General features: G+C 40.6%; 1 protein-coding gene across 1 annotated transcript in view; it reads right to left on the reverse strand.

The window, feature by feature from the left end:
• Positions 1–202: 202 nt before the first annotated feature.
• Positions 203–22,723, reverse strand: part of ANKFN1 (ankyrin repeat and fibronectin type III domain containing 1) — a 58,446-nt gene continuing 35,925 nt past the window's right edge. Inside the window, exons 9-18 of the mRNA XM_014255828.2 lie at positions 21,102–21,201; positions 19,820–19,952; positions 19,099–19,215; positions 15,725–15,940; positions 13,493–13,659; positions 11,960–12,110; positions 10,013–10,181; positions 6,446–6,612; positions 3,140–3,359; positions 203–996 (exon numbers count right to left, since the gene is read on the reverse strand). Coding sequence (XP_014111303.2) covers positions 203–996; positions 3,140–3,359; positions 6,446–6,612; positions 10,013–10,181; positions 11,960–12,110; positions 13,493–13,659; positions 15,725–15,940; positions 19,099–19,215; positions 19,820–19,952; positions 21,102–21,201 — 2,234 coding nt within the window. The remainder of the gene's footprint in view (positions 997–3,139; positions 3,360–6,445; positions 6,613–10,012; positions 10,182–11,959; positions 12,111–13,492; positions 13,660–15,724; positions 15,941–19,098; positions 19,216–19,819; positions 19,953–21,101; positions 21,202–22,723) is intronic.

The following is a 22,723-nucleotide window of genomic DNA, read 5'->3' on the forward strand; positions in this document are numbered from 1 at the left end:
AATAATGCTCACCTCATGGCAGGTGATACCTCTGTGAGACCAGAAATCTGGTGATGAAGTCAAAAGATTCAGATTCTTTAGAGAGGCACAAGTTGCCATTTTAGGAGCTGGATTTTTACCAGTGATTTTGAAAGTATGGCCTTTATGATCACAACTCTCATATCTCATGTGGAGTGATGGGAAGCTGTGCAGGATTCTGGGGTTAAAGGGTGCTGCTGAAAACTTCTGGGACAGCAGAACCCGACTGCTCCTCTGGACCTGTGATCTGTTGCATAGCACTGTGCACATCCGTGTGTTCCACAGACTCCATGCTCATCGCCCAGGGCTTTACCTCTTCATCCAGAAATGTTGTTTCATAAGGCTCCACATGTGTCCTATGGACATCCTGCCTTGCTTCCTCATACTTGCCTTTCCCATCCTCTGGAAGGCTGGATGCATGAGGTACGAAAGTGCTCTGAGACCTATCGGTGGGAATCTTCACCTGCTCACTGGAGGTAGGTTCTTGAAAAAAATCTGGAGATCTCATAGGATGCTGTGTGTACACACCTTCAGACAGGGAGCCCCCCTGAGACTCGCTGTGCACGCGCAGCCAGCGGTGCTGCCGGCTGAAGTAGTTGTAATGTTGGTGCTTCCCCAACTTTTTTTTCCCTAAAAAGCCCAGTGGCTGCTTAGAGCTGGAGGACTTGTCCGTGCTTTTCGGTGTAAGCCCTGACATTGTCAGGCTGCTCATCTGCTCTGTGCAACATTCAGCACTGGTGTCCAAGGCACCACACTCTGTCACTTCCCTCAGTGCCAGGCAGGGCTTCACGTCGTGGGCTTGGAGCACGTTGGGTGCGCTGCCCCCCAGGCCGCTGCCAGCCTGCTGGGAGATGTCCTGGGATGAGGAGTAAATCAGCTCTGATTCCCTCGGGCTCAGCGCATCGCTGGAGTCGTAGTCACTGTCGGTTGGGAGGAACACCTCGGAGCAGCCTTCCTCATCCGAGCAGGGCTGGGAGTCTGCAAGGAGAACTGGTTAACACTCACAAGACAAACTCTGCAGAGAAATGACTTGACTGTCATTTATGTGGTTTTTGTCTTAATTTTAAATCTCCAGTGCTGGAAATGTATGTGTGTTTCCTCTGTGGAATTGCCACAGGCCAAGGTGACAGCAAAGACAGTCAGGGAGGATTTATCAGGGTTACAGATGTGTTAGATAGGTAGTGGCAGAATTAGGAAAACCAAAAAGAATTAATGGAATGTGTTCAAGACAGGAAAAATATTGAATTTTAATTGGGATTAAGTTCTGATAGGATCTGTTTTATTTTGCTTTCACTAGATTTCATAGACATGGATATTTGTGAGAGAGAAAATCTCTAATCCCGGTTCTGTTTTTATTAAAGATGTCAGTTAAGTTACTCTAGATTTATAACTCTGTAATGGTGAGCAGGGCACAACTATATAAGTGTGGTAAGAGGCTCAAGGCCCAACATGGAGGTTGATAAATAAAAACTGCCCTTTTGGCCATCAGGTGCATTGTGTGTTCAAATCCAAAACAGACGTAATTCAAATGTGAATTTGTGGACCAAATCTCACACTGGCACTGAAATTGCTGCTGTCTTTTGGCTTCAGAAGGATCAATAAAATAATAAATAGTGGCATGTGTGATAGAATAGATTGATGCTCCATTGCCCTGGATAGTTTATCTTAGATTCCAGGAATTAAACATCGATTTTATACAGTGCTGACTGTTCACTTGGAGTGAAAATTGCCATAGAGCCCAGCACTAATGAACCCAGGGTGTGCAGGACAAGATAAAGCTGTAGTTTGCAATGTACCAGAGCTAAGGATTATTCTGCATTCATGGTCTGCAATACAGGGGGAAAAACATCTCAGGGAGGGGTGCTGAGAAAGAACACCACCTTTTAGTGGAGTGCAGCAAAGCACCAGCCCCTTCAAGTTTATTTTCTTTTGACCTCATGAAATCTAATCAGAATAGATTTATTCATTTTCCTTAACTGTATAAAACTGCCAATTTGAAAAAAACCCAAATTATTATTACTGTAATGGTCATGGCAGTTGTTTAATGCAGCATCTCTTGCTTTTGTTTCTACTGTTTCATTTACTTGTTGCTTAAAGACAGCTCAGCAGAATGATTGATTTTTTCCTCCAAAGTCTTTATTCTGTTAGCAAAATAGGTGTTGCTGTTCCATTTGCTTCATCTTTATTTGCTGTGATCTATTTCTTTTATCAGTTTAATTTTCTGACTATGCAGAGAAGTAATAATGGCCAGTGAGGTGGGTACTTGTTTGCGTAATTAAAAATGCTTCTCTAAAACATTGAGAACTCTGAGAGGTGTGTGAAAACAGCTGTTGAACTGGACTATTAGCACTAAAATTTGCTCTATCAAAACAAAGCAAGAGGGGCATAAGAAATAATTGCTGCAAAGCAGAGGAACACTCAAAGCCTGGAAAAGAAATGGCTGTAATACCTGAGAAGCAGAAGGTGGCAAATGGAAACTATGGAAAAATTTGAGTTAGATTCTGTCAAATTAATCAAAACTGTGGGGCAGAATAATAGATACATGAGTGATGAGAATGGGTCAATAGCTTTTGCTAGCAACTCATGTCTCATCAGTCTAACAAAACACTGAATGTGTGCAGAAATAATGCACAGACGTTGTCAGAGCTCTTGATAATGTTCTTGATAAGAGCTTTTGATAATGTTCTTTACCACAGGCTCTGCAGCTGGAATTGGGACAAAGAGAAAGCTCCCTCCATATAAAAGAGCAGATTTTGGGTGTAGGCAAAAAATGAAGCAGGCAGCTTTCACCATGGATGGATTTTACTGGAATTCTGGACATCATGGAAAAGCCAGTGATGGCACTTGTCCCTTCCTATGACAAGTGATCATTAAATGATCTGGAACAGCGAGGTAAAAATGTTGGCTGATGATGAGCAGTTATTCTGAGTAGCTGAAAGTAAAAATTATTGCAAAGATATTGAAGGATCTCAGGATACTGAGTGGCAAATGATTGGTAAAATGTTAAAATACCTTGGTAGGTATGGGAAAAATTTGCTTCTTTTATAAAAAGATATACAAGAATTTTTATAATTAGAAGTGCGTTCATATAGTGCTTGGTGAACAAGAAAAGTTCTCTTACCACTCACAGCTTTTCTCCTCTGGATTCTAGGCTCAGGGGAAGGTGGAGGTGAAGGAAGACAATCTAGATGTGAAGAGGTGGAGCTCATTTTCTTTTGAGAATGTTCTTCTGAAAGATCCACAAGCTTCTTTATGGGCAGGCCTGCTGCTGGCTGCTTGTATCTTGCATACTGCAGTGCTTCTGTGATCCATCTCATGTCCCTCCATATCTCATCAATTTGCTGTGGAGAAAATAATAGTGACAAAATACAGTTAAGTCTGAGTATTAATTCTACCTGTGTACCTTTTCAAGTGTCCAAGTCTGTAGTCACTGCCAAGAGAGAGCAGCAGGATCCCCCAGAAGAACATTCAGATTGAGGTGATCAGAACTGATTTTGGTTAAGAGGTACCTCAGTTAAGAATGTGTAGTTAGGAGGGGTGAATCCAGACTTAAAGTCTGACATGGAAAGAAAATTAAAATTGTATTTTGATGGAGTAAAAATCGATTTTCAAGCACACCTGGAAGTTGGTTTGAGAATCAAACTGGAATAAAAGTGAGACTTCTGGAGCATCTTTGCAAACCCAGGTCAAAGCAATTTCTCAGGTCAGACCTAGTTTTTACCAAAGAACATACACACGTGTGGATACATAAATGGAGGGCAGAAGCACAGCTATGAGCCAAACTGCAATTTCTCCCTTACCATTTTAGTCTGCATACATTTTACAAGTATAAATCTACACAAAAGCAGTTCTAACACATGCCTGTTGATGGCAATAAGAGACAAGTGCCTAAATCAATAGCAGGATGTAGGTTTACATATCTCTGCAGAGAGGAAAGATGCTGTTTAATGTGGGTCTGAAGAGTGCTTTGATAGTGGAACACTTTCAACATCTTCAAGCCATTCAAGATCTTTGATGGCTGAGCAAATATTGCAACCACCAAATGACAGTAGCTGTGGGTAAATACCCTCCTGCTGCAGTGTCCTTTCCAGAACTTCCCTTGCACTTTTCCTAAAGAAGGTTCTGAATTTCAAGTGAGCCTTCCTATTAGTATTGCAGTGTTTGAGGGAAGCTGCTTTGCAGTTACACAAGCTACATTCTGCAAGAATGCAGTGAGAATTCTGGGTCAGTAATGGAAAGGAAAAAGTGAGGGTTCTCTGAGCAGTAACAGTTGTCTGACTGGGGAGTGACAGAGGGATCAGAAAGGCTGCAGACTGATATTTGAAGATGACTTCTCTTAGCTGGACATATTTCACAAAATGCATATTCAAAGTGTGAAATGTTCTCCCAGGGGATACTGTAGAAGCCAGATTTGCTGGGGTAGTTCCTGATGAGCCATGTTGGAGGCAGGATAGCTGGGCTGCTGGATCTTGGTTTTGACCTAGTATGGCCATTTTTATGTAAAGGTAAAATCCCAACTCCAATGATGTCAGTGCAAGCCTTGCCACTGAGTTAATCTGAGCTAAGAATATACATCAATAAGAATAGCAAATGGTTCAGAGATTAATTCATAATCCTGCATAATTTCAAGACTTCGGTATTTCTCCATGAAGAGAATTCCAGTTAGCAAACATCTCACCTATTTGATTTTAGAGATTTTATACATCCTTTTTGTGATCCTCCCTCAACCCCAAACAAGAATCAACCTGCATGCAGTTTATTAAAATGCAACTCCTGTTGGTTTTTTTCCCCTGGTGCTGTTCTGCAGGACATTGTAATGAACTGTGGTTGTTTTATAATTTAGGAACATTTGAAGCATTAAAACTTCAGTTTTAGTTTCAGTGTCTGTAGATTTCATTCCTTTCTCTGTAACATTCTGGTAAAGACTCCGAGTACCTTATATTCTGGTTGGGTTTTTTTCAAAAATTTTTACTTTTCAGTTGCCCTCTGACTTCTTTTCAGAACTGCATTTATATAGACTCCCTTGCTCTTTACAATGTTTGGTTTGTGTAGTGACTTCAGCACTGTCTTAGATCTGGGATCACACAAATGCTCTTGCGGTTTCGTGGTCACCACTGAAGATTGCGGTATGTGGTGGGCAGAGATATTTTTGCCAATAGGTGGAATACAGCTGGTTTTCATTTGAGAGGAAACCTGACAAGCCTAATACACTGTCACAATAATTCAGCACAAAACACTGAAGTTTAAAATGTTCTCTTGTATTTTCCCAGTGTAGATATGTGACTCAAACACTTCGGAGAAGAGGAACACAGAACTGTCTATACCTGCATATTAATATACAAATGCTTGGGTTTGATGTGAAGGATAAAAATTTTCCAAATTCTCCTGCAGACAGCAAGAAAGCTAGGATTTCTGAGTGTGAGAATGGGAGGTGATTGAGAATGCAAGTACAATGTCTCTTCCCTCTCTGCCCTGCTGAAGTTTGCTAAAAGCTCCAAGGGGACAAGGCAAAGGCGGTCTGAATGCAGAACAAAGAGAAATAGAAATATTATCCTATTGTTCATAACTATGGAGGGCCAAACATCTTGTCAGTGGGAAAAATGGTGTCTTGGCTCCTATTCCAAGCTTGAATATTTAGAATACAGAGCTGTAAAATTATTTGCATCTCTCTTGTAGAAAGACAGGTCAACTATACCCATAGACATACTCTGTAAAAGTCATGAGCTTTATCTATAAATAACCGATTGCCAGAATTGTTTGCAAAAGGACAGGCTTTGCTATGCTGCACAATGAAATGTAGTTCAAAGAGCCCTGAGATGAGTAGGTAAAGTCTTAATTTGGTAACAGCAGAGGAAAATCAGGATGAAGGACAGAGAATAACTGGGGAGCTGAAGCAGTGCCACTTCATGGTGCTGGCCAGGCTCACAGCTGCTTTTAGGGCCAACATGACATCTGAAATGCAGAGCTGTGTTCCTGAGCATGATATTGTTGGTGGAGATTGTCTCCTCAACCTAGTCTGAATTTTCATTTTAATTTTTTTAATTGCCACATTATCACTGTGAAAAATGTCCCCAGTTCATAGAGACAAAGAAAAACTCTCACACAAATGAATGGCCAGACATGGTGCTAGCTTACCTCACGTTAGATGGGAGGGAGTTTTACAAGCAGACTGACACATTTCTTTATAACAGTCTAGTATAACTGTCATTTGATTTTACCCATAAAAATCCTTCTATAAAAGCAACAACTAAGGAAAGCATGTTCTGGGTTTGAATTTCATAAAAAACAAAATTGCACTTTTGATACAACTGCTCTTTTTATGATGTCTGTGAATAATTCGCCATTTAGATTTCAAATTACAGCCCTATGCAATTTTTAAGAAAGCCACCTTAAAATCTCATTGGAATAGTCAGAAACAGACTATTACCTGTATGCAGTCTATAACTTGCTGGTGTCTTTGTTTGGCTGCAGCGACTTCACTGTCTGAAATTGCTTCCCTCAGGGACTGCTGGGTTTTCAGAGAGTCCAGCTCTATGACAGCAGAAAGGCGGCAATACAGGCTTATAAATTTTTCCTTGTAACAGCAAAAATGAACTGGGAAAAGACCAAGTGCAAAGGAAAATTGTTACATTCTGGTTTATGAAATATGAAATCCTTAGCTTTCAGAATACAAATATTATTAAATATAGGAACTAACTCTGGATGGGTTTCTTTAAGCTAGAAATAAATAATACAGGCTTCAGTTCTCCTCTCATTTACACTGGATTTACTCTGCTACTTCACTGATTTCAAAAGAATAATTTCTAATTATATCTAAGTGAAGGGATAATCAGGTCCTTAGTATGCGGCTCCAGAGGCTATCTTGCCCTTGACAGCTTTAATCAGAAAGGCTACTTCTGAGGCTTTTATAGCTCATCATTTCTTTCAGCAAGAAAGTGGTGACATGGCTGGAAAATGGAACTCATATTTTTTTTTTTGAGTATTTCAGAGTGAAAGGATCATTTTGAAGGCTGATTACTTTCTCTTGGGTTACGCTGGCTTAAATCAGGAACTTCAATGTAGCTGACTCAGCAGGAAAAGCATTGCAGTGATATCACAGTTTGGGGGAAACAATTCAAACTCTTTTAGGTGTTACCACACATTATCCTCTGAACTCTCCTGCAGAAGGGTAACACAAAGTTCAAACATGACCTCTTGCTTTGTGTAATTTGACTTTGGAGCAGCACAGAACTATCCAAGCTTTACCAGAGGTAATGGAGACAGAACAGCTACAGTGCCAGGGAGCTTTGCAGATGTTAATTCACCTGGTGTGTTAAAGCTACACTATTCCAGAACCTGCCAGTGCTTAGGCAAAACCAAGCTGTTACCTCTCCAAATGGCAGTGCAGACATACTGAAACTTGCTGAGGGGGAGCAAGTTCTCAGAAATACTTCCCCATTCATTGGTGCTGCAGTAAATGCAAACAAACAACATGATCTTGTTAGAGCAGCGAGTGCCAGTTGTATTTACTGCTGCTGCTCTTCTGGACTGGGGCAGGGCATGTTTCAGGGTGTCCCAGGTGAAAAATGCATATATTCTCCTCATCACAAATATTAAAAAAAATAAATTGAAACAGTGTCCCATGTCTACCTATCCCTTACAAACAACATGGTTAGAGTAATTGAGGAGAATTTGTTGAACTAAGAGATCCAATCACAGAAACATTTTTAGCATTAACAATAAAAGTCTAATCTGAACATAGAAATCTCACAAAAAAGAGTAAAAGAATGAATTCTACCTTCTGGTTTCAGCAAAGCCTAGATATTGCAAGGATCCAGTGTGAATAGTGTGTGGTCTTCCAGTACATATGCCATATGTGGTGGACTCCTGAGTGAATTACAGCCGCGGTTTCAGCTCCAGTGCTGAAGTTTTGAGTCTTTGTGGTTTTAAGTCAGACCCTTTAATGTTACTTTAACAAATGTTACTTCAACATAGTCTTTTGTGGTTATGCAATTATATAGTTGGTAGCCACCAGCTAATGGGGAATGGAAGCTTCTAATATTTGAGATGTGAATCATAGTCACTTTATAGAACATCAGGGATACATATATAATAAGTCATATTGAAATGTCATCCGCCTTTGGCCAGAGGATTGCTTACTTAAAAAAATACTCAAAAGTAAAATTCAGCTTTCCATACTGTTTCTCCACCATGAACTGCTTTCTCACTGCAGCAGCATTGCTGGACAGAGAGGACTGCCCCAGGAATGCCTTTTGGGAGATGTTTCTGTTGCATGTTTGCTGGTGCCACAGCATCCCATGCAGGCTGTGTCCCTGAAATGAGAGGCAAGCCTGCCCCTGGTCTGTGTCCCACCTAATGAGAATCAGATAGTCTGCACAGCCTCTATTATTGGAGAGGAGATTATTGCACCAGAGATTAATATGCTCTGTACATTAATTTGCATAGCAAGGCAGCACGCCCCTCCCACCAGAAGAAATGATTTGTCCATACTCAGAAGCCAACAGGCTTCATGGGGGGCACATCAGAAGATAAAAGTCTGGTTTTAGGGCACTGCAGCCACGCCCATGTGACCTAAAGCACTGGGCTAACTCTTCTCATTCAGTTACATTGGCTTTCCTTTGAAGGGGTAACTTTTCCTTGGCAGAAAACACCATGCATGTGTGGCTGTTCCACTCATAATTGTATGGCAGCTCAGCTGGCATCTGCCCTCCCACAGGCAGCAGAAACCCCCAGAGCTGTCACAGGCACCACAGCGCTGTGGCTGATGTGGCATAAATCCAGTGCTGTATTCCTGCCTGATCTAAATGAAATTTGTGTTGCTGGGTGATGGTAGGTCATGGATGAGTTGTGACTGCAGAAACACAGGCAAGGCAAGACACTCCATTAATATCTAACCTCCTACATAAGTGATTTGAGCAGCACTTGGCACTGATACACAGGAGATAGGAAGGCAATGGTGTGACATAAACACCTGACAGGGACATCACTAGGGACACAGTCGCCACCAAGGCCTTTCCTGCAGTGGCTCCTGGTGTACTGACTTGATCAGTTTTGGCTCATATCCTTCTCTCTCCTCCAAGGCAGAGGAAAGAAAGATCCCCAGTTTTACAGGCCAGAAGGAAACAGAGCAGACTGATGTGTAAGGCTCAGCAGCCCCCACATTTTAATATTCTTTCTAAAAAGAACTATTAAGTCTTTATGAGCTGCTTTTATGTGGAACCTTTTCTTTTCTCTGTGGACCAAAGAAGAAGAAATGAGAAGTAGAGGACCTTGAAGCTAAAGCATCTTATGCCTTCTGTGAAACAGCTGGAAAACTCTATTTTGGGGAATTCTTGCCCAGTTAGCAATCCAGTGGAAGAAGAGAGCTGAATCTCCTACAGCATAAGATGTTCTCTCCAAAGAATGAGATTCAATTCCAGTGCTTTGGCATTTTTCACAACAGGCTTTTGCTGCACTACAGCAATAGGACAGTCTCCTGCATTTTTTTAGGTATCAAAGGGAAAAAGATGCCCCTCACATGGGAAAGTCTATTCAGACTTTTCACAAAGCTGTGAAGGAGTCAGACCTTGAGTAGGACCATTTGCAATCCGGATCTGCATAAATCCCCATTACAGAACCAGTGATTATCCTTGTGGCAACTCAGAGAGATGTTTTTTTTGCATCTCCTGTCACACTCCAGTCCTGCTGTGTCATGTGTAATTTCTCTTGATTCTATGTTTTAAAGAACATCATCTTGCAAAGAAGCCTATAGACACATAGTGGATAACTGTGGGCCTTGCTCTCTGCTTTGCATTTCAATAACGATGGCTACAGTGACTGCTTTAACCACCCTGCTCCCTCTGTAACTTGTACACCGTTATAGGGAGCGTTGTTGCCAAAGCCATCATGTGATTTATTGACTCTCCACTGGGACAAGGGGGAAAACAGATACAACTTTGTGATTTTATTATAAGGAGACTGGGTTAATATTTCTAGGTGAAGCAAGCTACTATACCGAGTTCAAACATCTGAAGAGGGAGGTTAAGAAATCCTGAGAGTGGGGTGTAAGGATTATTCTGTCCTGGGGCAGTGCAGACGTCGTCTGAGGCGGGGAGCAGGAGAAGAAAGGAGACATTGTGACCCAGTTCCAACACCTCCTGTGTGTACAGACGGAAGTGCTTAGCCTGTACAGGGACACGCGCGGGGGAAGGAATAGGAGAGAATTACAACATGGCACTTATATAAACAACACCCCAAATGATATAAAACATTAAAGAAAATTTGCACAACATCAAGCTCGGAATTTTTATAAAACGTAAATATTTGGGGCAGGGGGGTGGTGGTGGCTAAATGTGGGTTCATGTCACTACATAAAATAAAGATTTAAAGCTGCAATGTTCCACATTAAAACAACACACACAGGCACAGCCCCCCTGAAAACAACATTTATGTTTCTTATTAGGCAGAAAATGATCACATGCCATGTGCTTTTCAAGATTATGATTGCATAATTATGTGAAAACATGAAAATGGATTCAATTAAAAACCTTTAAGATTCAATTTAGGGTTGGTTAAGAGAAATATGCAGCTCTCCCTCAACACAGCACTGAAAAGGTTTAACAAGTGCTGCAGCAAGAGAAAATGGCCCAGGCAGAAGTGGCCTGAGGCTGCTCAGAGCTGCTGTGTAGCACTGCCTTCTGCCCTGGCTGTGCCCCAGTGCCATTGTCCCTGCTCCTGGTTACCACAAAAATAATAAAAATACATAAATAAATAAATCCGTGGAATTAAAAATGCAATTCATTAACATAAAAGTTTGGTGCATCTGTATTTAACTGCAAGGTCATATTGATGCCTATCTCTCAGGCACAATAGATGAGCTCAGATGCTCGTCTGAGCTGCAGCTTCAGGAACACATTGCACAGTGATTTCAATATTTTAGTCCCTAAGTCTAAAAGAAAAAAAATAAAAAAAAATAAAAGTTGCACAAAAGATATAACCTCCAAGGCAATGCAGTAACATAGAGACCTGTACAGAGCCCTATTGAATTAGTGACTGACCACAAGGCAGCACACCATCTGTCTTAATTTTGGATTTACTTGAGTCTTACTTGGCTTTTCCCGGGCTAGAAGGTGAAGCACTGATGGATTCCTTTTTAAAAGCAAAGCCTAAACTTTTCAAAATCAAGAAATGTAGAACCAGATTAATTTATTTTAAGACCACATCTTTCTAGCTGCACAAACAGACCTTGAAGTGAATATAAAGATGATTTACTTCTACTTTAAGACCTCTTTACCCCTGCAGACCAAAACAAAATGGAATTCATGTAAACAAGAAACAAACTTCTTAGCTTATTTTTTCATGGATCTTTCACATCGTAGATTATTCTCCCTGACTTTATTTATTCACATATGTATTTCTTGTATCTAAAGGTAAACCCAGAAGCCAGACACCTCTCCTCACCCACAGCAATCTGGAGGTCTGGGACTTTGTGTTTTAGAAGGGGTACATTCATCTGTGTGCAAAAGAACAGCAAAATGCTGTGTCTTAACCAGGCCTTTCCTACAACCCCACTCAAAGCCTTCCAGAAAACAGTCACTTGCTGTGCTTGCCTGCAAAAATGCCTCTTTTTCTTTGTCAGCTTTGTAAAGGTGCTCAAAACTATTACTTTTATGCAAAATTGCTCATTTGCACCTGCCTGAAGTTGCACAAATAAGCTAAAAGGTGAAGAAAGCAGGTAGTTGAAATTTGCCTCTTAATCCTTGAATGTTCACATGTCCAGGTCAAGAACTGTTCTACAGAACATGTTCCCCCTTAGAATAATGGAATACAAAACTTCTCTGCTTTGCTTTTCTTGAAGCCCTGACATTAAATCCCTGCTTTTCAGTGACACAGTTTGTAGATTTTTGTTGCATTCTTAAGAATGGGGTTTTAAAAAGGTGATAAATCCCACAAAGGCAAATACCTGATGCAGAGGTAGATTGATCTGTTTGAGGAGAGCTTTCACTGCCGTCTGGAGCTCATACAAGAACAATTGAGTAGGGCAGTCTGAAGTATGATCCATACTTTCCATGGATTCTGAGCCAGAAAGTGTTTGGATCCATTCCCACTCATCTCTGTATGTTGAGTCAAGTTAAAATTAGAAATATAACAACAGTTCAAGGCACAAGCAGGAATTCGGTGTATGTGCATTTGGGATCTGTTGATCATTTAATCCTCATATACCAAAACATTCTAAACTTGTGCAATCTTGATTGACCTTTGAAAAGTTTTATTTTTCTAGCACATGTACATCAAGCTGAACATTCCTCTGGAAGTCCAACTGCCTTTGAAATATTTCAGTAAGGCTTCTCACTTCAGCCTTTCTCTTTCATATTCTTCATTCCCTATCTACCACAATATTTTAAAAAACATGCATTGGAAATTGCTACAATTAGCAGGAAGTTTGATCTCTGTGAAGGACTATCTTCTTACTGCAGCCAAAGAACTTCCTGCTTTTCTCCACATGTCTCTATTTGAAACCTGATAAATATGGGAATCACAGTTCTGGATCCAATCCCTAAGTCACCCTGCCCAGTATTTGGTCTTGAATAGCAGCCAGCATCAAACATTAAAAAAAATAATGTACAGGAAACCCCACTACAAGACAAGTAATAGTTGTGGTATAATCTGTTCCTAAATAAAGATCTGATCTTAAACTTCAAGAGTTGGGGATTGTTATAAATTCTGAGGCCTTAGCCTTTGTATTCCTTCCAACATTGTTGTTAGTATTCACTACTACATTCTGGATATCCTTGTTTATGTAAATACCCTGTTCCTTTTTCCTCATGCAAAATTCTCAGCTGGTTGCTGAAATGATATGGGATTAAAAAGGTCAGTAAAATGTGTTGCCCGCTAGGCAAGGACCAGGCAGTACAAACAATGTATGGATATGCCAATGGATAAGGGAAGCACTGGACAAGGGGAAAATGGCTTTCCCAGAGCACAGCAGTTTGCTGGCTGGTTGCATTTATAAATATGGTTTTCAATTGCTGTGTGTTTGCTGTAGTTTAGGGTGATAAAAACAGGTATCACACAAGAGAATAAACAGAAAAATTACCCACACCACCACCCCATAGTCAGTGCAAATCCATGGAAAGGATGGCACTGAATCCACTGAAGGCTGAGTCAGGGCTGCAGGCTATGATCTGAACAGGTCATTATCCCTGTGCAGAACTGGAATACCCATGGAATACCATCCTTAGAAACCAATGGGCCCCTCTCTGTGTGTTCTGAAAGCTCTTCGGCCTGCTGGGAAAACTCAGGTGCACCTATTTAGTTCAGGACGGCTCTCTGGGATGGCACACACTGGAGCCAAACGCTTCTGCCACACACCAGAGCCAAACCATGCTGCCACCTACAATTTTGCAGTGGCAGAAGTGCCTTGGCATTAATTGTTATAAAATAAAAACAACTGTTCTCTGTGTGTGTGTGCAGGTATATGTGTATATTCGCTTACTTGGAGACGTTGCTGTTGTCTCGGATTTTGACGTGACACAGGACATTGGGCAGCTTCTGCAACACAAGCACTTTGATCTGATCCACAGAACTGCAGAGTTTCAGGTAACCCAGGTACAAGCCGGGAGGGAGGCGCTGCTGACTTCGTTTGTGATAGGAAAGTATGTCCTGTTTTAAGGGAAACAGTCCTACATAAAAATCTCATCTTTTTTTCCGCATAAGCAGATGAGTTTGGGAGCAAAAAGCAACAAATGTTTTTACAGCCGTTGTTCCCAATTCAAAAAGTATTTAAGCACATGTGTAAGCATATGAATAATCTCTGGTAGCTTGGGTGCACTTGGACAACTTCTCACTTAAAGCCATACACAGGATCTCTAAGGTCTCCATGTCATGCAGGAATTGGCTCTGACAACCTGAGGTTTCAATCTTCTGCAACTGTGGTGTTTAAACTGGCTTGAATAACCCCCACCTCTGCCTCCCTTCTGATCATTTCAGTGGTGAGCCGGGTCAGGGAACTGATTCCTCTGAAAAACAACTTGGGAAAAGGAGCAGTTGTTTTTCAGCTGAGCAGTTCCCTGGTTCGGGTTTGGTCCTTGGATACACAGAAGGAGCAGAGCAGCACTGGGGAAGAGTTGGGAGAGAGGGGCTGCAGCAGCCAGGACTGTCCCCAGGGAAATCCCAGCCCACATCTCTCCAAATCCTGCTCTGTATCACCTGCTGTCAACAGGAAGATCTCTGTCAGCATGGGGGTTGGCAGTTTGCAAAACTGAATTAGTGGCAGCGTTTTCTGAACAAATATCTTTATCAACAAATAGAGCTTAGAAGAAATTACTATTGATAGTGAATTTGCTGAGGCCAGGAGACATTTTTAGGGCTATGTATAGCAGTTCTCCAAAACTACCTGAAAAATGATGTCTGCTGCCATCCATCCTGAGAAATGTGTGCTTCTGCAGTGGGTGAGGATTAAGACACCTGGCCCTGTGCCTTGACTCTTGGAGCCATCAAATTATCTGCCAGTGCTATGCTTGGCTCTGACCAGTGCAATTAGACCCTCATTTTCACAAGCACTTCATGAACAAAATACCCACTCAATGATTAAACAAGTAATAGAAGAAAGGGTGGGCATTAGATAGGAATGTGTAAACCATTAGGGGAACATTTTTTCCACTAGGATCTCTGTGGAAATCTGATCAGGCCTGTATTTTGCTTTTCCTAATATAAAACTTTTGCCCAGATTGACAATTTTCTGCACCTTTAACACATTGTAATACATTAAATCTAGCATGGATCAGGTAAGTTTTATTGTCTTTTGGAAATTTTTTAACGTTCCTAAAACCTGGTAACATATATTTTGATTGCTTGTCACTTCCCGGTATGAAAAGCAGACTCTGTGCCCAAGAAAGTGCCTCTAATTCAAAAATTAACCACAGCAGCCATCATCTCATGGACAGTGCTAAAGAAGGGACTAAGACAATGATTTGTCTTGGATTTTGGGTAACTGTGCAACAGTTTTAGGGAGATTGGCTGCTGTTACCTAAAGAAAAGATGTATTAATCTTAACATGAAGTGTTTCTGTTTTATGTGAGTTCAGAGATAATTCTTGAAGGACTGAACCCCCACAGCTCTCAGAGATGGTAACTGAGCTGAGTGTGCCAGGAACCTTCTGAGATCAGTCCTTACCTTGGCATTTTTCTAATTGCAAGGAGCATGAGATACAGAAATTAAAGGAGGGTTATGGTCAGTAAAGGATTCTTTAGCAGCTATACCAGGCTCCAAGGAACCCTGAACCCCACAGAACAAGTTTATTAAGTAGAACAGTAAAGTTTAAAACCTAGATTTAGTTTTCAAGGTTGGATGGAAAATTCTTATGGAATGTAGAAATTCTAAGTGTCTGTATAAGTGCTTAAGAACATCCCAGAGAATTTTAAAGGATTTTATATCCCTTGCTACAAAATTCCATAGCTTGGTTTCCCGAAATCGATAGAAACTACTGTTCTCTGCTAGGACTTTGAAGTAATTTCTTTAGAATCTCATGGATATTTTGCATATTAAGGATCTGATCCCAGACCCACTGGAAGTAATATAAGTCTTTGCTCTCAATGGGAGCCTTGCCATTAATTTTATTGGGCACTGGACTAAGGCCTAAAATTCTACAAGATGCTTCCAAAAATCAGGGCTCTGGCACAGGCTTTACAAAAGCAAATAACACACATTAAGAGAAGCAAAGCACTACCTGGATTGTTATAAGCAAGATGTCTAATGCTGTTGGCTCCTCTGGAGTTGAAAGGGATTTCCTCTGGCTTTGTAGTTTGGATACCTGCATCCATTTGCCATTAAAAAATGAGTACAGACTCTCCACTTCTCTTACAGTAACTATCAGCATATTGCCATGTCGATCCTTAATTGGCTCGTAAAAAACTCTGCCTAAATTGTGAGTTCCCAGCAAATTCTAGAAAACAAATATAAAATGAAAGTTATTCATCACATATCAGGAGAGTATTGTTTGAAGTGTAACTTTGCTCACTGTGCACATTGACATCAGTCCTATTGACTTCACTAAGAATGAGACACACTGTGTTTCTCACACCCTTGCCTTACAGTCACATCATTTAGTGACAAAGGGAAATGGTTTTCCTTAGGTTGTGTTTGTGGATTGAGTTGTGGATCCTCTGATACATTTGGTCCAGTAGTGTTTACTCCAATGTTTCATGGAGAACCTCAGAAAGACTATTACAACCCAATGCCTTTGTAAAAGGCAAATCAATTCACCTTTTTACTGCAAAGAAATTCACTTATTTGGGGCAAATTTCCTCGTTTTGCCCAGGCACGTAAAGATGAGGGAAGCAATTTTTGAAAGCACTCGTTGTTGTTCTGCTGGTGATCCTCTTGATTTGAACAAGCTGGGTGCTTATCTGAACCTTCCCAGAAGCAAATGTCAGAGAACATATAAAATTCTTCCTCTTTCCCCAAAACAGACACTTTAAATATTTTTTTGCTATGTTCATTAACTATAATCTCCATTCTCTGTTCTCTGTTCTAAAATTATTCAGATTATTTTCAGCAACAAAAGCAAGAGACCCTCATGTGTGTGCTGAGTGCAAATAATTCTGGAACTACACTGTGGAGTGTGTTTGTGAAGCACAGGATTTGAAGAGACATGAACCCTTTTACTTCAGATACCAAGAATGTGCTAGACAAAACAGGCAGAAACTAACAAAACTACCAAGGCAAAGCTCTCCAGGAAAATATGTGAGGATTAAAGAAAAGTAATTTTAAAAGACTCCACATAAAATACATATTTTGGTTAAAATCCCTTTCCTAACACAGTAAGGCATCTGCTTATAGGTGCAAACACTCAATCCAGTGACCAGCCACTGAAGAGATTCCCAGATGTCTTAAAGAAAAAATGCTTAACATTTAAAATATGCTCATTACTTTGTGATTTTTCAAGAGATCTACAGTAAGCTGGATAGGGAGAAGGGTAGTGTGAAATGAAAACTTGAATTCACAATGAAGCACATTGTGTCTTTGGTGCTGTACATTAACTTAATGACATTGTAAACTGATAGATTATACTGAAATTAATTATCTGCACTTAGCAATATTTACTTATCAACTTTAATATTTTTAAATTGTCTAGAAACTCTCAATAGTCAGCACAGTGCCTGGGTTTGGGTGATATCAGTTGTCTGTTTTAGTTTTGTGCAGCTCTCCTCTGCCTTTTTAAACTGTTTTGCCTTTTGGGGTTTGTCTCCTTCTCTGACTGACTCTGGGTGTCTTGAGCATACATTTTGTGCTAATCCCTGTGTCTCCAGCTGGGGCAGATCCTGGCAGTAGTCCTTGGCAATCTGATTATCATTTTAATCACTGCAGCACGTGAATGTGCCCAGATGAAAACAAGCAGTTCTTTACTGTCACTATGTTGTGAATGACATTCCAGCCCAGGGAATGGGGGACCTACTAATGTCAGTATGGGACTGATTCATACCCTAAAAAAGTTTAGCTTAGCTTTTTGCCCCATCACTTGTGATTTGTTTTAGTTGTCTGGTGGTAACAACAGGCAAAGTTGCAGTCCCTGTTGTCTCTGAATCTACTGATCTAGTCCCTGAGCAGCTGTGTCATCACTGATCTTTTTCATTTTGTCCTAAATTCTGTGGAGTCAGTCTATTAACCACCTCAATAAAAAGTATTCAACCATATAAACTTTATTGAGATCCTTCCACTGGTGGATCCCACTGGGCCACACACTGTTAAAGGGTGGCAGCTGGGTGACAATCCCTGTGTTCCTCAGGGACCAAGCAAACAGAACAGACATTTAGGGCAATAATTTGGCAAAACCTCAGCAGGGCAATACACCACATGGGCACATTTGCTGTGTCTTGGTGTTTCAAGCTCTGCACTTTGCATCTCTGGTAGCAAATAAAACCATGATGCACTGGGAATGTTGGGCATGCCCCAGTGCAGTTCTCTGTTAAAGGGGATCTGCACAGGGGGATGGGCCTGAGCTAACCAAATGTGTGCTACCTGAGCTGAGCCAGCCCCACGGGGGGAATATTCAGCAGATACAGTTAAAACTTTCTCTGGTCACAGCTCAAAACACTGAAATGCAGCTGCTGCTTAACACAGGTGGTCCTCCAATAAATGCAGCAGGCTGGCATTGATATATTTCGGGGCACTTTGGGGAAATCAGACAGGTGGTTGCCCATGAAGGCTGCTCTCCACAGCATGCTCACCAAAAGGTGTAACACAAAGCCCACATTTTTATTTTAACAATGTGTCACAGTGTGTGGCTCTCCCAGCCGCTGCAAACAGGTTTTTGTGCTGACACAGCCTGTGGGGTGACGTGTGGCCAGCACAGTGCCCAGCAATGAGGATCTGCATTAATGCCAGGAAGGTACCACACATTTTCTGAGCAGCTTTGCTAACTTCAACGAAAGGTAGAAGACAGTGAGGCCTGGATATGCTTTTTCTGTAAAAATCATGCACACAGCTTTGTGAAAATGTATTTTCTCCAAAAAGTAACTATTTAAATGAAAGTGTCTGCCTGCTATCTAGAGATTTCATGTTGTTGCGAAACCCAACTTAACTTCAAAGCTTTATAATAAAGGTAGAAATGTTCTGCTGGGGAAAGTGTAATTTCTCTTTGCATAAAAAGTAGTGAACTGAGACACAGAAGGATTTAAGTAACCTGTTCAGTACCACTCAGGTTGCATCTTTAGCAGAGATTGGATTAGAACAGACTTTAAATGCTTCATTGATAGATTAATAATTAATAATGAATAGACCTATAAGAGGCTTTTGAGCAGCAAATACTAGGATTATAACTTTTAACTCCCAGTCTGCAAACTCACAGGCTTCTCTACCTGGTTATTATTTACTGGTTCATATCTGTTTGTTTCTTCATCTGTTTCTTTTGTTGTTTCTTCCTATTGTTTCTTTCCTTTGTTATTCCTACTCTTTCCTTTTAATGTAATTCCTTCCTTCTTGGCAGGAGAGTGCCTCATTTCACTGGACTGCTCCAAGGAACAGCCCCAGGGACAGCTGGCAGCTCTGTCCCTTGGAGATCAGAAAGTCACTGAGCTAACAGAAATATGCCGTGGGACCCACCTGTAGCTGTGCTGCTGCTGAAAGCATCTTCTGCCTGGCCTGGAGGGCTGTGGATGAGGACACAGACACAGCCATGTTCTGCCTCAGCCACCTGATGTCATCCCACATGCAGGACAGCTGCAAAAACACATCCACTTCAACCAGTTCTTGTTCTCAGCATTTGCACAAGTGATACTAAAATGCATTTTGGACTTGGAAAAATCAGTAGGTATTGCACATTTTGTGTTTCTGCAGAAGGCAATCTGCTGACTGGATAAACATGACACAGACACTGACTCAGACACAGAAGGTGTTCTGTAAACATCATGAACCTGTTTCAATTGATTGTGGACTATTGTGCAAAACTGATTTACTTTTCTTTGTGATATAAAAAAAGTAGTGTGAGGCAACTTGTGTGATGGCACAACCACAATACCGAACTTAAAACTCCTGGTTATTTCTTTAGGCTCTTGCTCTAAATGTCCATAAAACCTTTATGTATCCACATGGCAATCACTCATCCAGGATCATACCTTAAGAGTTAATTGTATCACTGCCAGTGGCCCAGTCAGGATTTAACCCACATGACTGCTTTGTGAAAATTGCCTTTAACATGAGTGATAAAGCATTTAATCGTTCAGCTTTTTAATGTCATTTCATACATTCAGAGTGATGAGCTAAGGCCTATGCATTGCTAGCAACAAATTTGCAGAAGCAATAGATGAAATTAGACTCCCATTACCTTTGTGAACCACAGGAAATCCTGCATAACTGAACTACTGTGAGAGTCATCGATTTCCACAATTGGGATTTGATCTTCATTGGTTACTAACAAATTGTCTTTGTAAAAAAGTATAACAGATAGGTAGAGTCCCCTAAAGAGAGAAGGAAACACTATCAAACAGCTTTCATGTCTATTCACATCCATGCCAAATTTAGTCAAAGAATCACAGATGTTAAGTTCTAAGGAGACAAAGTGAATCATCTGGTCTAAACTTCTGTGTAATATAAAGTCATGCAACTTCAGTCAGTGAATATTCTGAAAAATATTTGGGAAGTTTATCTCTTTAGATGATGGGAATGAATCTAAAACATGAATCTAAGAGATTATGGATCTGTGTGAGCCACAGACATCAATTTCAGTGAGAATTTTGCCAGAGCACACAGTGCACAGTGGAGGCCTTATGCCCTTTAAAAACCAGACATTTACTAAAACTGGTCATTAATGTGCTTAAATTCTGCCCTCCTTTACTTCAGAGTAAATCTGAAGTAACTCAGTTGAAATCAGGTGGGTTATTATGGATTTACATTGGTATAATTGAGTGTAATTTGGCCAACATATATGCAAACCTGTTTATAGAGATCATTCCTTTCAATATTTACCCTCACAATTAGTTACATATGTTAAGTAGTTACTGCAGGGAACTTAAAGACTCTGGAGAGCTCTTCTGAAAGAATCAAACTCTTATCAAAATACAAAGAAGAAAATGCAAATTGAACACTCCTGGCAATGAAAGAAGAAATAATCCAGAATAAGCAACTTCCACTTGCTAAAACAAACTGTCAGGGTTGCGAGTTGGGTCACAGTGGGCTGCAAACCCAGCTGAGGATGTCAGAGTTTTACATGTGTACCTTGTTGCCAGTGGACTATTCCAATGTTATCTGAGCTCTGTGCTTTATATTATGAATGAATGAATGTCACAGCTTCATTAATGAGCAGAAACAGAGGCAGTGCTTTCAATTAGCTGCACTTTGGGTTTGCACATAATATTTCACACTGTAACAATTTGAATCCACTTCCAAAAGTAACAAGTTAAAAATTGTATTGATTTCAGTAGGAGCTGGAGAATTCTTTTCCTGTCAGCTGCACTTGTTTTACACATTTGTGATTTTATCAGTTCATTCTGACCAGTTGCTGTCTCATCAGTAGTGGCATATTCACACATTTGTAAAGTGTTTTTTTCTAATACAGAACAATAACTGCTAAAATTCAGAATGTCTCAAACATAGAAGTAATAACAAACCGTTTCAGAGTCTTCACGAACTTGTTTGATGAATGGAAAAGGTGCTTCAGGCTTCTGGAAACCGATTGCTTGCGACCAGCATTTTGTAATTTAGAACTTTCTGAAATGGGAAAAAGAAGCAAACCCAACCCAGCTCTTAAATTTCAGTTAGTGTCTCATAAAAACCTTCGTTTTTTGAACCACAGTACTAAATTTCAGTCAGTGCCCATTCCTTTCAAAAGACAACATTCAGAAAGATGCTCAAATGCAACCCTTAGATGGTGTTTTCATTAACTTAGGGATACACAGCAGCAGATCATTTCCTTACTTGCTGCAAACTCAGACAAGATAAAGCTGTTTTGCTCTGAGGCAAGCTTGAACCAGCCCTACACACTCTTAATGCTCAGAAAGGATGGGAATTTTGCAAGTGGTCTCAAAAACCCAAGAAGGGATTTCAATCATCAGTCAACATTTTAGGGTGTTGTAATTTCTAAATTTCTTACCACATGGAGCTTAAGCTTCTAGAAAGTGAATAATTGGTGCCCTGACAGACACTGACATCCCAGCATCACCAACATAACATAAGGAAAAGCTTTAAGGAGACAAGATTAACTCTCATCTTTCCGTACATCACATTAAATGCATCTGATGTTGCTTGGAATTTTTTTTCTCCATCACAACTGCTTCCACTCAAGTAATGCCTCAGAGCTTCCACAGTTACCTCCAGTAATCTGGAGTCCAAGGAAGAGGTGTAAAACCCTTTTGTTCACTTCTTGTCAAAGCTGAGACCTGCTGTGTGCCTGCCAGCATCTCTAGGCCAGCCCTCCAATAGAAGAATTTTATAAAATTGTCCCAGTGATCTAAGAAAATGTTGTTAAATTTTTATACATTGCCTTCTTTTTCACTTTCATGACTTTGACTTAATGTCTTCCCTTCTCTCATGCAGGGCCTTGTAAGCCACACTGGGTTTGGTTTTGTTTTTTGCAATGTCTGTGCTGTTTAATGCTGTTGTAAGAGAAACTGCAGAAATACTTTGAAAAACAGAGTTAATTCTTCAGATATTTGATGTGATATGAAAAGAAAGACAAAATGAAAAACTGTGAAAGCACATCTCACTTTTCCAGGTTCTGTTTATTTGGATGAAGCATCCCCATCTAGACTGGAGTGTGAAACATTTTGAGGGACACCCTTCTCCAGTAGGAAAAAGACATGACTCATGAAGAGCCACTTGCTGAAAGCTGCTGATCGCCTGCTTAGGTGTTCTCAGAGTATTTCCCACTTACCTCTGGTGCAGAATAGGAGGTGCCTGTCTGTGTCTCCCTGGTGAGTTCTAATTTGGAATATTTGAAGAACATCTAAATTTGCTATTTTCAAAACCCCATCTGTGGAAGTGCTCGGCATATTTTAAATGCTGAATAAATTTGCACCACAATTGGCACATTGAAAGCCCCAGCAAGCAGACACATTATTAGCAATAATTACTGCTCTGTGGAACAGCGAGCACAAAGAGAACAAGGTTCTGTTGGGGGTGAAATCATACAGTTCAGATGTATGAGACTTATTAGATCATCAAATCCATTGTCTTTCCAGTGCAAACTTGTTCTCCATGGCATATTCTCCAATGCACTCTTCAGCTTAAACAG

Source organism: Pseudopodoces humilis, chromosome 21 (assembly GCF_049639895.1).
Source record: "Pseudopodoces humilis isolate 2021_Gansu_Grassland_sample_001 chromosome 21, ASM4963989v1, whole genome shotgun sequence".
NCBI lineage: Eukaryota > Metazoa > Chordata > Aves > Passeriformes > Paridae > Pseudopodoces > Pseudopodoces humilis.